This window comes from Phoca vitulina, unplaced genomic scaffold (assembly GCF_004348235.1).
Source record: "Phoca vitulina isolate PV1807 unplaced genomic scaffold, GSC_HSeal_1.0 scaffold13, whole genome shotgun sequence".
NCBI classification, from domain to species: Eukaryota; Metazoa; Chordata; class Mammalia; order Carnivora; family Phocidae; genus Phoca; species Phoca vitulina.
Genome location: NW_022589716.1, coordinates 40,838,714 through 40,852,481, shown reverse-complemented (window position 1 = coordinate 40,852,481; position 13,768 = coordinate 40,838,714). Strand labels below are relative to the sequence as shown.

The following is a 13,768-nucleotide window of genomic DNA, read 5'->3' as shown; positions in this document are numbered from 1 at the left end:
GTCCCAAGTAACTCTTTGGAAATCCCAGATGCAGATTTAGAGATTTTTGCCTAAGTTCTAAGCAATGCTACACTTTTAGAGCTTGGGCACTATTCATTCAGGATGATAATAACCAGTGTGAATACAAAGCTCTACCAATCCTACTGAGCTCATGGGATCTTCATAATCACCCCGAGTTTGAAACAGGAGCTACTATCTTCTTCGTAGAGATGAGAGAATTAAGGCTGGCAAGGGCAGATCCTGGAGCCCAAACCAGGACTGCACGCTTCCAATCTCCATGTCTTTCCACCCCACCTTGTCTGCCTCAGACATGCAGGTCTGCCTAGCAGGGCGAGCCCATGAGCTTTGCGGCAGCCACCACAGCCGTGATGAGGCAGCTGCTGCCTTCTTTGGGCCTCACAGCATGAGACACAGTAAGGCAGAGTGATTGAGAGACTGGGCTTTGAGTTCAGACAGACCTGATTTCTCCATGCCTCAATCATTCCCATCTGCAAAGTGGGGGAAGTAATAAGTAAAGTGGGGAGGTGCCTGCTTTATGGGATTGTTCTGAAGAGTGAAGAGACAACTTCTGTGGAGCACCTACAACATAGCAGACGTTCCATGAATGCTGAGCACATGGAAGGAAAGGAAGTGTGGGCTCCTGAAACACCCCTGGGTGCTTCTAATTTGTAATCCTGAGTCGAAACTGCAACCTCCAAGGATGGAACCAAGAAGGTTTTGCAGGTATTATCATGCAGGTGATAAAACACAGGGACAACTCAAGAACACCACTCTGCTAGGAACCGCCACATATAGTTTGTTCATTCCTTTAATTTTTAAAAATGAGTAAGCAGACAATCGTGTGCCCTTTGAATACCCAATAAAAACGTTCATTATGTAAAACAGTACAACCTTTTTCATTTTTTAATAATTCTGTAAATATCTCAGAAAGGATGTATTGTTTCTAATGAATATCAAAAAAGTCACCATAATGACATTTCCCCTGCCCCCACGTTTCCCTCCCCGTCCCGCCCCAAGTTGCCCAAATACTAGTAGGAAATTACAAAAAACCAAGAGCAAAAGCCCTCCCTCCGCCCTGCCCCATGAGTAGTGTTAAGTGAGTGAAATGTTAAGTGCCACAGGTACAATGCAGTGCGTCCCGTCCCTAGCGAGGCTTCAGAGCTGTAGGTGGAGAACCGGTAGCAGCAGCAGTGGGGAGTCTTCCTCCCCAGGACCTGGTGGGAGAAGAGTAGACAAGGACAGACACAGCAGAAGGCTCAGCATGAGGCCCGATCCTCCTGGGTCCACTTCCTGGGTCCACCAGGTCCGACAGCTCAGGGAGAGCCAGGCAGGCCTGGGCAGTGTGTGCAAAAGGGGGACCAGAACCAGGCATCCCAGCCCACCTGGGGGGGGGGCCACTGGGCATCCCTTCTAGCAAACTCAGTCTTCAGATGGGGGCTGGCCAGAGAAGCTGTCAGTTTGGAAAGTTTCAGGTGAATCAAACATGTGGGTTCCTTACAGGAAACTAAAGCCTTGGTTTGGAGAAAGTTCCTGTTTCCACCAAATAAAACTGGGGACATAAAGGAAAAGGATAAAGAACGCACCTTCCCTGTCCCCAAATAACTGAATCTAAGACAAAGGGCTGATGAAATCTGATTAGAGAGAGAAGTCAGGCAGAGAGGTCTGAGGCAGCACCGGGCTCGCCCCCACCAGCCCCTGGCCTGCACAGAGGGAGGGGTGGGAGCCCGGTTCTTCCCTCCAGTATAAGTGCTGAGGCTTTCTCAGCCCCCCTGGCGAGAGATGCAGGTAGGATGGCTCCCAAAAAAGGGGTAGGGAGAGAAGGTTCTGCTGGTGATATGAAGAAGGATGGGGAGGACTAAGAGGTAGCAGGAAAGCAGGAGAGAGAGGAGGGCAGAGGACAGTGAGAGAAGAGGTGGCAGGCAGATGAAGAAGGGGCCAGGGGACAAAACCAGGCTCCAGGCCCTACTGGGGTTCCTTCCCCTGGGAAGCTGGTAGAAGGTCCTAGACACAGATGATGGCCGGGGCAGCGGCAATGGCAGGACAGACAGCTGCAATGGAATGGCAGCTGCTTCCTGACCCCGAAAACCAGTGCGCAGGTGACTCCAGCCAGCCCCATGAAGATAGAGAGACAGACATGACAGGAAGAGCAGATGGACAGGACAGGAGGAGCCCTGTCACGGGGGCTGAGGACCTGCCCAGACTCCAGAGAATGGAGCCACTCACAGATGCATCAACCTGGAGTTTAAGGGGGAAACACAACATCATTTCCATGACAAACTTGATTTTAAATAAGCAGGGGGAGCCTTCAGAACAATTAAAGGTCAAGGTCAGGCCTGCCGGCCAGCAGCCATCACCCAACAAGCCATACCAACACAATCCCCAAGAGACCTGCCCAAGTCAGGAAGGACCTCAGAGATCACTTGATCCAGCCCTCCCCATTTGGGAAACAGGGAAACTGAGGCCCAGGGAGGGGATGGGAGCACCCAAGGTCACTTAGTGGGATCAGGGCAGAAAGATCACTCTCTTCTCTGACACATCCTTGCTGTCTGCAAACCCACTGCTAAGAGGTTGGGGATGGCAAAGGCAGGATTTGAAGGCAAAGCCCTCCCCGGGGGCATGGAGGAGGGGCTGCAATGGTCAGGGAGGAACATGGGACATGGAGCGGTCAGCTAAAAGGCTGACAGAAATCAGGCATCACTCCCACCCCACCTGCCCCACAGCCCAAGTATAAAAGTTTGACCATATGATACAACTTCTCCCTAACCCCTAGAAAACACTGGTTAAAACCGTCCTAGCATGGAAGATTCTGCTAGTCCCTGTACAGTATTATCTCTTCATAATGTTACTTACATGATAACTGGGGGCAAGGAGGGGAATGGGACTTTAAACCAGAGTGTACACGGCCACCTTAAAATTAACTTGTTAATAAATCCTGTGCAAAACGAGCAAGCCTCTATCATTAGGGGAAGTATGTGTCTCAGGTGTTCATTTATACACACGGGGTCGGGGGAGGGAAGGAAGGAGAGGCATCCGAAGTGGCAGGTGTGGCTCAGAAGTGTGTCTCCTTCTCTGTGATGGCTGCAATGGTCCCATCGCCCTTGAGTTTGGCGTCACAGTCATTAACCATCACCGTCCGTGGGCCTGCCCCAAGCTTGCCCCGCATTTTCAGATCAGCGCTGGGGATGGTCAACTTCCGGAATTTCTATGTGATTGGAGAGGAGAAGAACGGTCTGAGAGGGACTGCCAGGGTCCGGGCGCCTGGCTTGGCCTCTCCCAACTGCACGGGTGGACACCGCAGGCCATTGAGACCAAGATCTGGGCCTCTGCGCTGTTACTTAGAGCTCTGTTCTGCATGATGAACTGACCGCCCTGGGTCTTAGTTTCCTCCTCTGGAAAATGGGGACAACAGAGGTACCCACTCCTGCGGTTTGCTGAGGAGTGAGGAGATGGCTTACAGAAGGGCTTAGCATTGTCCCTGGCCTACTGCAGGTGTCATTGGGGCTGACTGCCTCACCCTCCCTCCAGTGGAGACAGAGCAGCTGGGCTTTGATTGCTCGGCCACTCACTAGCTCTGTTAGGCAACTCACCTAACCTCTAGGAGCTGCGTTTTCCTCTTCTGTGGACTGGGAGGACACAGAGGCCTGAGAGGGGTGTTGCCGGAGTGAGCTATGGTAACCTCTAGGGCTGTTTCTGTGATTGCTGGATAAATGGGTATGTTTCCCACAAAAAGGGTGTCATCATGGGGCCACTGTCCAGGGGAACATGTGGTGTGTGGCGTGTGCTCCTTGGGCCGTGCGTGAAGATGGAAACATTGGCACAGCCATGGTGGCCCCATGCCGCCTCGCAAAGTGGCCAGCCTTGGGCTGGGCACGGATGGTGTGGCTGTCATCCCTACTGTACCAAGGAGGGAGCAGAAGTCACAGGCAAACTCCTGACGAAGGCTTCTGCTGCCACGGTGCTGCCTGGAGCCCCACACCTCAGGTTCACATATACCCCACAGGGTTCATCAGGGGAAGGCACTGGACCAGGATTTGGGAGGTCCTTTCTGAGCATAAACCCTTTCCCAGGAAGCCTGCAAAGACTTTTGGAGGTCTGATTTTTTCATGATCAAGGTTCTGTCTTCTCTTCCAGATGCTGCCATGCCTAAGAGGCTGAACCTACACAGCCCAGGTGGGATTAACAGGCCAAATCCCCCATGCTGCACATCTTCTGTATGCCAGGCACCACACAGAAGAGGATAGAGAGCATGGGCTCCAGAGCCGGGCAGTTGGGTTCGAATGCCAGCTCTGTCACTTCACTGGAGCAAGAAACTTAACCTCTCTGTGCCTTGGTTTCCTCATCTGTCAAAGGAGAACAAGGGCGCCTGCCTCCTAGGATTAACACGAGGCTCAGTTTAGTTGACCCTGCCACAGATTAGCACAGATTATCCATCTTCAAAGCAGTTCTCTCAGGTAAGTACCACTGACCCCATTTTTTCCTTCCAGATCCTTCCTGTCAGCTGGCAGAACCTTCTGGAAACAGAGGGAGGTGAACTAACTGGCACACGTTTCCTCAGTAAGGAAGGCCTGGAAATCAGTTCTGCTGTCGTTAATAAACCTTGCTTTCTGTGGAGGCAGGTGCGTGAGCTTAGGGAGATGGAAAAAGCTCAGGAAAGTAGCTTCTCCTTCCACCTACCCACCCTCTCCCCCTCCATGCCAGGCCTGAGCTAATCTCTGGAGGATTCACAAGGGGATACTGGGCACTCCTGAATACCAAAGGCACGTAGGGGGAGGGGCCTGCAGGGACCAAGGACATGGTTTGGTTCCAGATCAGAACTAACCAACTGCCCTTGACCTACATTCCCTGCGGGAGCCAAGGAAACCTTCTCAGGGGGTGTGAGCAGGCTTGAGAAAGAGACCTTCCCTCTCAGCTTGGTCCTTCTGACTGGCTATGTAGCTTTTTTCTGAAGCTGAGGCCCTCCAGTGGGCAGGCGGGCTGGGTGAAGCCGACTCTGAGCTGGCACTCACATTTGGATGTTTGCACACACATCTACTCCCATCTCCATTTGGCCTTGTTCTGGGACAGAAAGGTGAACCCCTGAGATCTCTGGCGGGTGGCAGTGGAGCAGAGACAGGGCCCCGCAATGGAGGGTGGCCAGTCCTAGCAGAGGAAGGAGACAGCGAAACTCAGGTGATGAGAGCTCAGAGCTTCTGCTCTGCCACTCTGAGGCTGTGTGCCCTTGGACAAGTTGCTTCGCTTCTTTATGCTTCAGCTTCCTCATCTGTGAAGTGGGGGCAATAAAAGCCTCCACGTCACGGGACCGCTATGAGGATTAAATGGCGTAATGTGTGTAAACAGAACAGTTTCTGGCACACAGCAGTTTGCTAAATGAGTGAGAAACTGACTCAAACCATCTGATGTGCCAGCAGGTGAGAAAGGAGAGTAGAGCCAGCGAATGCTCTAGAGTAGGATGGTGCGGCTTATAACTCTGCCAGCCACCAAGGGACCACATAGGGTGCTGCTGATGGGAAATGTCTGGAGCAGGCAAATCCACGGAGACAGAAAGGAGATGGGTGGTGTCTGGGGTGGGAACGGGGTAAACTGTGAATGGGCATGAGAAGTCTTATAAGGGTGATGGACATGTTTTCAAGCTGATTTATGGTGATGTTTATAATACACAGAACACAGAACACAGAAAGTTACTGCAAAAATCACTGAATTGTATACCAGAAATGGGTGAATCTTAGGATACATAAAACATACTTTAATAAAATTGTTTTTAAAAAATTTGGCATCACCTATGGAAATTAGTATGACGTTTCTTCAAAAAATTAAAAATAGAACTACCCTATGATCCAGCAATTCCACTCTGGTATTTATCTGAAGGAAAGAAATATACTAACTTGACAAGGTATGTATACCCCCCCACCAGTGTTCACTGCAGTATTATTTACAACAGCCAAGACATGGAAACAGCCTTAGTGTCCGTCAGTTGATGAAGGGATAAAGAAGTTATGGTAGGTATACACAATGGAGTATGACTCAGCCATAAAAAAGAAGGAAATCCTGCTGTTTGTGACAACATGGATGGACCTTGAGGGCATTACGCTAAGTGAGATAAGCCAGACAAGGACAAATACTGTATGATCTCACTTATATGTGAGACCTAAAAAAAACCAAAAAACCAAAACCAAACAAAAACCCAACAAACAAACAACAAAGAAAACCTACCCGAGCTCAAAGTACAAAGAACAGACTGGTGGTTGCCAGAGGTGGGTGGAGGGATGGGGGGTGAAATGGGTGAAGGGGGCCAAAACGTACAACTTCCAGTTATAAAATAAATAAATCATGGCAATGTAATGCACAACATGGTGACTATAGGTAATAATACTGTAGCGTATATTTGAAAGTTGCTAAGATAATAGATCTTAAGAGTTCTCATCGCATGAAAAGAATCTGTAACTGTGGTGAGGGATATTAACTAGACATACAAATATTAGACCGACCACTATGTTGTTACCTAAAACTAATATAATGTTATATGCCAATTATATCTCAATTTTAAAAATTTGGTTTGCTAAGTTTTGGCTGTGTGATGCTAATTTTTGGTTGAGCGATTTCATTACTCTGAGCTTCAGTTTGTCTACCTATTGAAGGCAGAAAATGAGGCCAGCACCCTGGTTTGCTCAGAGGACTAAGGGAGATACATGTAGAGAGTCTAGCACGGTGATGACGTGGGATAGGTGTTCCCCCAACGTCAGACCCTCTCCCTTTGTCCTGGGGATGGGGTCCTTTGTGAACTAACAGAACAGTAAAAGCTAACGCTTCGTCACTCTGTTCCAGGTCCCAGTCTAAGTCCTTTCCCTCTATGAACTCATTGAGTCCTTATAAAAACCTCTGTAGGTCAGGAACTGCTGTTGTCCTCATTTTACAGATGAGGACACTCAGAGAAACTGGCTCACCCTCCAGGCCTCACAGAGATGATGTCACACAATGGTAACAATGAACACCTGCCAGAGAGGAGCTGGCCGTGGCTTCCCCAGGAGACACGTGGGGCTCATTCTTCACACACCCAGTGCTCAGATAAGACCCATGGACTTGTTCCTGCTCTTCAGCCCACCCGAGGCAGAGCCAGACCCCACATGTGCCTCAGCGCCCTCAGAGCCGTCCTTGCCAACCCGCCACCCCCACCCCCCACCTGGGCTGTCTCACCTCAGGCAGCGTCCCCTCTGTCTTCCACAGCTTGATGAAGATCCAGAGTGGGATGCAGAGCATGGAGGATAGGGCCATGAGCCAGCCGATGCTATAGCCCCAGGTGGGGTAGGTATAGATGTTGTTGTACTTGAGAGGCTTGTACTTGACAAGGAAGAAGATAAAGATGCCCTGCCGAGAGACGGGGAGAGGTCCCTGGGGGCCAGCCTTCGGCGACAGGCCCAGGCACAGGCCCGCATGCAGGAAGCCAGTGAGGGTAGGGGCCACCGCATGTGACAGCCCTGGACAGGTGAGGCCCTGTGCCAGCTCACACAGGGAATGGACTCCCACAGATCCCAGCACCACATCAGGGCTGTGAGACCCTTCCTGCCCCAGAAGCCTTATCCCCAGCCTCTGCCCAGTTGGGAATTTTCTAGCTCCTTCTTGGGACTGCTTTCAAAGTGGACTTTGCAGAACCACGATGGTTTGTGAAGATGCTCTGAGACATTTTCAATGCCAAGAACTGGGTGAAGAGCAATGGGGTTATGTTTATTAAACACAAATTCCTCTCCAAGTTGTGGCTTGAGGGGCAGAGCAATGAGCCCCAATTTTACCTCAGTTCTGTGGCTTTCTCTGTTAACAGCAAAGCTAAACGTTGTCTCTCATAGGATCCTTGGCCCTCATGGAGACAAGCCCCAGCCACTTAGCTTGCAGGTATAGAATCTGAGGCTTTGAGAAGGGAGGGGACTTGCTTATGGTCACACAGCAAGGTGGTGGCAGAGCTGGGATCCCAGTGAGGCCCCTCCCTGGCCAAGCCCAGAAACTGTCCCCATGACTCCCACTTAGAAAGCTGTTAGGTGCCTTGGACTCTCTGGATGCACAGAGGGTCTCCCAGGGGGCCAGCACGTCCTCAGTTTCAGCCTCAGCCAGGCTTGTGGTGCTAGAAGGGGAAAGTGGGTGAGTGGGCTGGAGGCAGCTTCTGGCAGGGCCCTTACCGCACAGATCCCGGGGGTCACAACCTTCCAGCACCATTTAATGAGCGACAATGGCCGGTAGCCAATCATGTCTTCGATGTTATCGTAGAAGCGATTGCTTCCTGTCCAGAATAAAACAGACAGGCACACACACCCCAGAGAATTTTTGTACAAGACTCCAGAGGGAAGGCTAGGAGTGTTTGCTTTCCCCAGCCCGACAGACAAATGATGCCAGGGACCTTATTTACCACTTAACAACTACCAAGCTGTTACATATGTGAGCTTTCAGAATATACTGCAGGAGAAGGAATTCTGGTCCGATGCTGGGAAGACCCTTTCTGACCTTGGTCAGTGAGGCCCAGGAAACAGTGAGTAGGAAACATTTCTGGGAGAAAGGTGGAAGATGGTCCCTTTGAGAGGCAGGGCCAAGGCCTGGCTGACATACATGGGGGCAGGGGGCAAGACTCTGAAGGGGACAGCCTGGCTGGGCTGCTAATGAGTGGGGCAGCCCGCAGGGTGGCCTGTTCCCAAGCTAGGCTCACAGTGGGAATATCCATCATCACTGAGTCCAGCAATCCTCATCCACTCATTCGGTTTAGGAAATAGGAGGACCAGAAGGCAGGTGCTGAATGAGGGTCAGGCACCGTGCTGGCTGCTTTGCCCACACTATCTCCTACTTGGAGACATGGTGATGACTATCCCATTTTACAGATGGAAAAACTGAGGCTCAAAGGCAGAGGCACTGGCCCAAGGTCACAGTGCCTGAGTCTGGAACCCCTCCCTGTGTCCCTGTGCCACAGGAGTATAAGAACAAGAAGCTCTCCTGACAAGTGTGAAAGGCCGAGTCCCTGAAGGAAAGGAGGAAGAGGTGGATATAGATGGGAGACCAACGCAGAGAACCTGAGCCTACCCAGGCCACAGGCGTCCATATGCTGGGCACCATGACAGGCTGCTTGGGCGCAGGTATGTCCAGCCTCTACTTACCATACACCCAGCCGATGCAGACGCACTCAAAGATGGCCACAAAGAGAAGGCACATTCCGCTGGCTGCATAGGAGTCGAAGAGCTGGAAGATGTACATGCCGCCCTGTGCAGCGGGAGGACATACATGTGGACAGAGGGATGCAAAGACACACGGGAGAGCAGGGTCGGACAGCTGGCCTTCGAAAGGCCCTCTGCTTGGCCCTGTGGCTACCATCAGCCAGGAGTCACATCCACCAGAGCAGACTGCTTCTTCCTAGTCTCCTCAAACGACACACCCTCTGCACCTGGGCCCCCCCTAAGGTAGCACCCTCTGGGGTTGCTGGGCTTGGGAAGGTCTGTCTTGTTTTTTCCTTCCAAAGGCTGGAGACAACACAGAAAATCAGAGACTGAGGTCGGGCGGCCTCAGTCCCTTTCCCTGATGGTTCTAACAGCGTCCCCACTGGCCTCCTTGCCTCGAGCCTCACCCCCTTCCCCAAACATAGGCTTTCACTAGGACCTTTCTACTATGCAAATCCAATCATGTCTCTCCACAGTTTAACATTACCCCTTGGCTCCCGTAAGCCTGCCAGTCAGAGTGGCCCTCTCACTTGGCCTTGTCTCTCCTTCCTCCCAGCCGATCTTCACATGCTTCCCTCTGACAGACTAAGGGATAGTCTCCCCTCTGTGCCTTTGCATGTGCTGTTCCTTCTTTACTTGGTAAGTTCCTTCACAGCTCAGCTCAAATGTCACCTCCTCCAAGAAGCCTTTTTGACAGCCTTATCTTCTCTTTAGGCCTCTGCAGCACATTTTATGGATTCACAGTTTTTTAAAAAAGTTTTCCCATCAGCTGTTCTGTTAGCTCTGGGCTTCTGCTGGGGAGGCCCCCACACCAGTTCTCTTTGTATCTCCTGCCAGTGTGGGAGGAGAAGGCCTGGGAGGTATAAGCTTAGCTGGCCCAGGTGACCCAGGAAGGTTTCTAAAAAGGAGGGATGGCATCTGGGCAGGCAGCTAGCTGCAGCCCTCAGAAAGGTTGGGATCTCTATAGGAAATCTTACAACACATGACAACCCTGAGGGGGACACAATCAACAGCAGGAGAAATAAAGTGGAAAAGGGGAGGAGGGTCAGGTTGGGGGAGGCATTTTGAATGCCAGGACAGGGAGGTAAGAGTCCAGGACAAAGCCTGGACAGCCTCCTGTGTCTGCCACAGGGACGTACTCGGAATTAAGCTTCCAGCCTGTGCTCCCATGGCCTCCAGGGCCTCCTTCTACCCTCTGAGACCACACATAGGCTGGGACTGTTTGTTTCCTCACTCATGTCTTCAGCTGGATCTGGGGCAGGATCTCAATGCCCAGAGGGCCAGACAGATAACACGAGGGAAAGAGGTGGGCCCGGTGTGTGACACCAGGAAGTGGTGGGGCTGGCGCTAACTGGCCAGCACAGGCCCCACGTGGCCACACAACGCCGGTTGAAAGTTGCTGGGGGAGGCACGCCTGGGTGCAGCCAGATCTGCAGATTTTTCTAGAAGATGCCAGAAATCCAGATTTTCACGAGAAGTCTTTCTCTTAACTGTTGGTAACCTCTCCATGTTCTTAAAAACACAGTGGGGGTGAAACAAAGGGGATCTATGGGACATATCTGGTCTAGGGCCTCCTGTTGGTGCTGGATATGGTGGACATTCAGGGCTGTGAGAGTAAGGAGCAGGTCTGAGGCTTCTCTGTGACTAGGAATGCGGTTGGCTTTCTGAGTTAAAAGCTCAGACGATGCTCCTAACTGCTCTCCTGAGTGTCTCCTTCCATGAATATCATGTATACATATGCAGCCCTCTCCAAGTACCAGGCTCTGATTGAACTACTTCCCATGTCTTAGTCTGCTTGATCCTTACAGCGTGTATAAACAAGGCAGGCACAACTGCTGTCCTCAGTATTCATAGGGGAAACCGAGGCACAGAGCAGTGAGAAAACTTGCCGCAGGTCATCCAGATAGCCAGTCGTGGGACTGAGGATTGAATCTAGGTGTTCTGGCTGCATAGCCCATGCTCTTAATTCTCTACCACACTGCCGTGGTGGAAGATAAAAAATCTGTGGCCTATTTTTTCCCCAAAGCCGAGCTTTAAATGTATATAAATGAGGGAGAAGATCCTGCCAGCAATTACTGTGAAGGCTGAGGCCGACATGGCCCATTTGGCAATTTTAACTTCTCTGGTGCAATCACTCACAGATATTCCTGCATGGAGGCAGAAGGTTGGCATGCGAAGCCCAAGTGTCTGCTGATTAACGGTCAGCACAGTGCTATTTCCCTGATGGGCCCCAGGAGCCACAAGGCACCCCTGGGCAGACCCATGGCCTCATGTTGAAGGGTGGGCATGGAGGCTCTGCAACATGGGGGGGCACCCAGGGCTGGGGGGCTCCCAGGGCCGGAGGTCCTGGAGGGTCTTCTGCCTGCCTGCTCCAAGCCAGGGACACCCACACCAATGCCTGCTCTTCTTGGAGCCCTGTTCCCATCAGCCTCATTAACATGTCACATTAACCCTCCAATTTCTATGTGACAAAGACTCTACTTTGTGTAATTAATCAGCACTTAATGAAGCCCTGCTCAGTTCAGGGCTGGTTTCCCTGTGTGGGGAGTGGAGAGATGGAAACCGGAAGTGCCACACCATTCATTTGCTCAAAGCTGATTATCACTCCCATTAATGTGACAATGACTAGGAGCAGTAATAACACCAGCCACCACGCCCTGAGTGTCTACCCTCTGCCAGGACCCAAGGGCACAGAGCCGGGCAAGGCCAGCTCCTGTCTTCATGGACCTCGGAGCCTGGTGGGGGGAGAGACAGGTGAACTGAGCGTTCATTCTAAGGTGGGAGAAAGGCTGGGCTGAGCCTGGAACAAAGTGCTTGAGGAAGGAAAGCAGAGGAGCCTTCCAGGAGACACCCTCTGAGCTGAGAAGCAGAGGATGAAGAGGATCCATAGACCAACCTCAATATCACCTCAGCTGCTTCAATGGATTGGAGTTCCCTCATTTCTTTCCATGTTTCTTGTAAAACCTCTTCTTGTTGGGCAACAGTTTTCTGTTTTTTTAAATTAATTAATTTTGTCAGTGTGGGGAGAAAGATATCTAGTTTCACTTTCCCAAGGTACTTGAAAAAGTATTTATTAGACAGATGGCTGCAGGAGGGGAGAGAAACATGGTGTCATGAGAGTCTTAATGTGGGGGGTCATGGTGAAACCCTCCTCACTCACAGGTCCAGCAGAGACAGGGCTGGGGTTCGGACACACAGTGCCTGAGGTGCCAGATGTCCTCATGCATGTCTCTTCTCAGTGATATTCCAGAAAAGCCTGCTCTGAACTTTAGGCCAAGAGCAGTACCTGGGTGAGGGGTCCATAGCTGACACTGTCCCTTTCACCCAGAAGTACTGTCAGGGTGGATGACTACCAGATAACCCCAGTCTTTCTCTTTGTGAGTTTTACTCCCCTCTGGTAGTGACCATGGTGACCGTGAGCTGAGCATTCACACATGTGAAGACATTGTGCTCAGGGCTCAATGAGAACTTCCAATGATATTCACAAAGAGGAGAAAACGAGTCCTAGAGAAATACTAGACCTGGCCGGGGTCACACGACCGATCCCAGAGCTGGGATTTGACATCAGACCTGCCTAACCCAGAGCCCAGGCACTTAACCTTCCCATTACTGTGTTCACGTCACTTACTTGTTTCCATGTCACTCACCTCCGTGAGCATCACGAGGCCCAGAAAATAGGAGAGGATGGATAGAGCCAGGATGAGCAGCTCCCGCCGGTAGCCCCTCCGGAAGACCTTGGGGTACATGTCCACCACAGCAGTCACGAGGCTTTCCACGCACACAAACTGCACAGGGCAGATAGGACGGTGTCAAGCCCGAGAGAAAGTCTGTTCTTAGTGGCCTCAGCTCTGGACAAGTGCAATAGGCCTAAGCCCTGGGCTTCCCCCTCACTGGGCCTTCCTTTCCACACTCACACTGACAGAAGGCCTGAGAAGAACAACAGTCCTGGTACTTACAGAACTCCAGCAAACCCATGTAACAGATGAGAACACTGAGGCTCAGTGAGGGGAAGTAACCTGCCCAAGGTCACTCAGCGAGGAAGTAGCAGAGTCAGGACTTCAACTGGGGTCTCCTGACTTGAAAGCTAGTACTCCTTCTCCCCCATGCTTCCTGTCATGTGCCTATGTGCTGGGCCCTGTTCTAGGGTCAACAACTTAAAGGAGACGCTGTCTGGGAGGCAAGATGGGAGGCTCTGCAACTGTCCTGAGAGCTGAGTGCTCGGCTAGTGGCAGGCTCTGGTCAGTCTCTGTGAGCAGGGCTTGAGTTCCTCATTCTCTAGGACTGTGAGAGTTCTCCCGTCCTTTGCTTCTGCTGAGCAAGCACCCCCTCTGATGGGTGGAGAGCAATCGGAGGTGAGCCAGCACCCAGCTCTGATGTTTCTGCTATGGGACTCGGGGGGCCGGGCCAGACTGCGCACGCTTAAGACAGCAGAGCCTGAGCCACTAAGTGTCTGCATCCCACCATGCTGAGACTGGGCCAGACACACCGTATCCATTCTATTCCTACTCACCCATCAACACCCAGCCCAAATATCCCAACACACCCATCAGCCCCCTCTCTGGGTTCTTTCTCCCAGCACTGTG

General features: G+C 51.6%; 1 protein-coding gene across 1 annotated transcript in view; it reads right to left on the bottom strand.

The window, feature by feature from the left end:
- Nucleotides 1-790: 790 nt before the first annotated feature.
- Nucleotides 791-13,768, bottom strand: part of SLC6A11 (solute carrier family 6 member 11) — a 126,857-nt gene continuing 113,879 nt past the window's right edge. The window contains exons 10-14 of the mRNA XM_032411932.1: nt 12,833-12,970; nt 9,129-9,231; nt 8,166-8,266; nt 7,192-7,362; nt 791-3,202 (exon numbers count right to left, since the gene is read on the bottom strand). Coding sequence (XP_032267823.1) covers nt 3,050-3,202; nt 7,192-7,362; nt 8,166-8,266; nt 9,129-9,231; nt 12,833-12,970 — 666 coding nt within the window. The 3' untranslated portion in view covers nt 791-3,049. The remainder of the gene's footprint in view (nt 3,203-7,191; nt 7,363-8,165; nt 8,267-9,128; nt 9,232-12,832; nt 12,971-13,768) is intronic.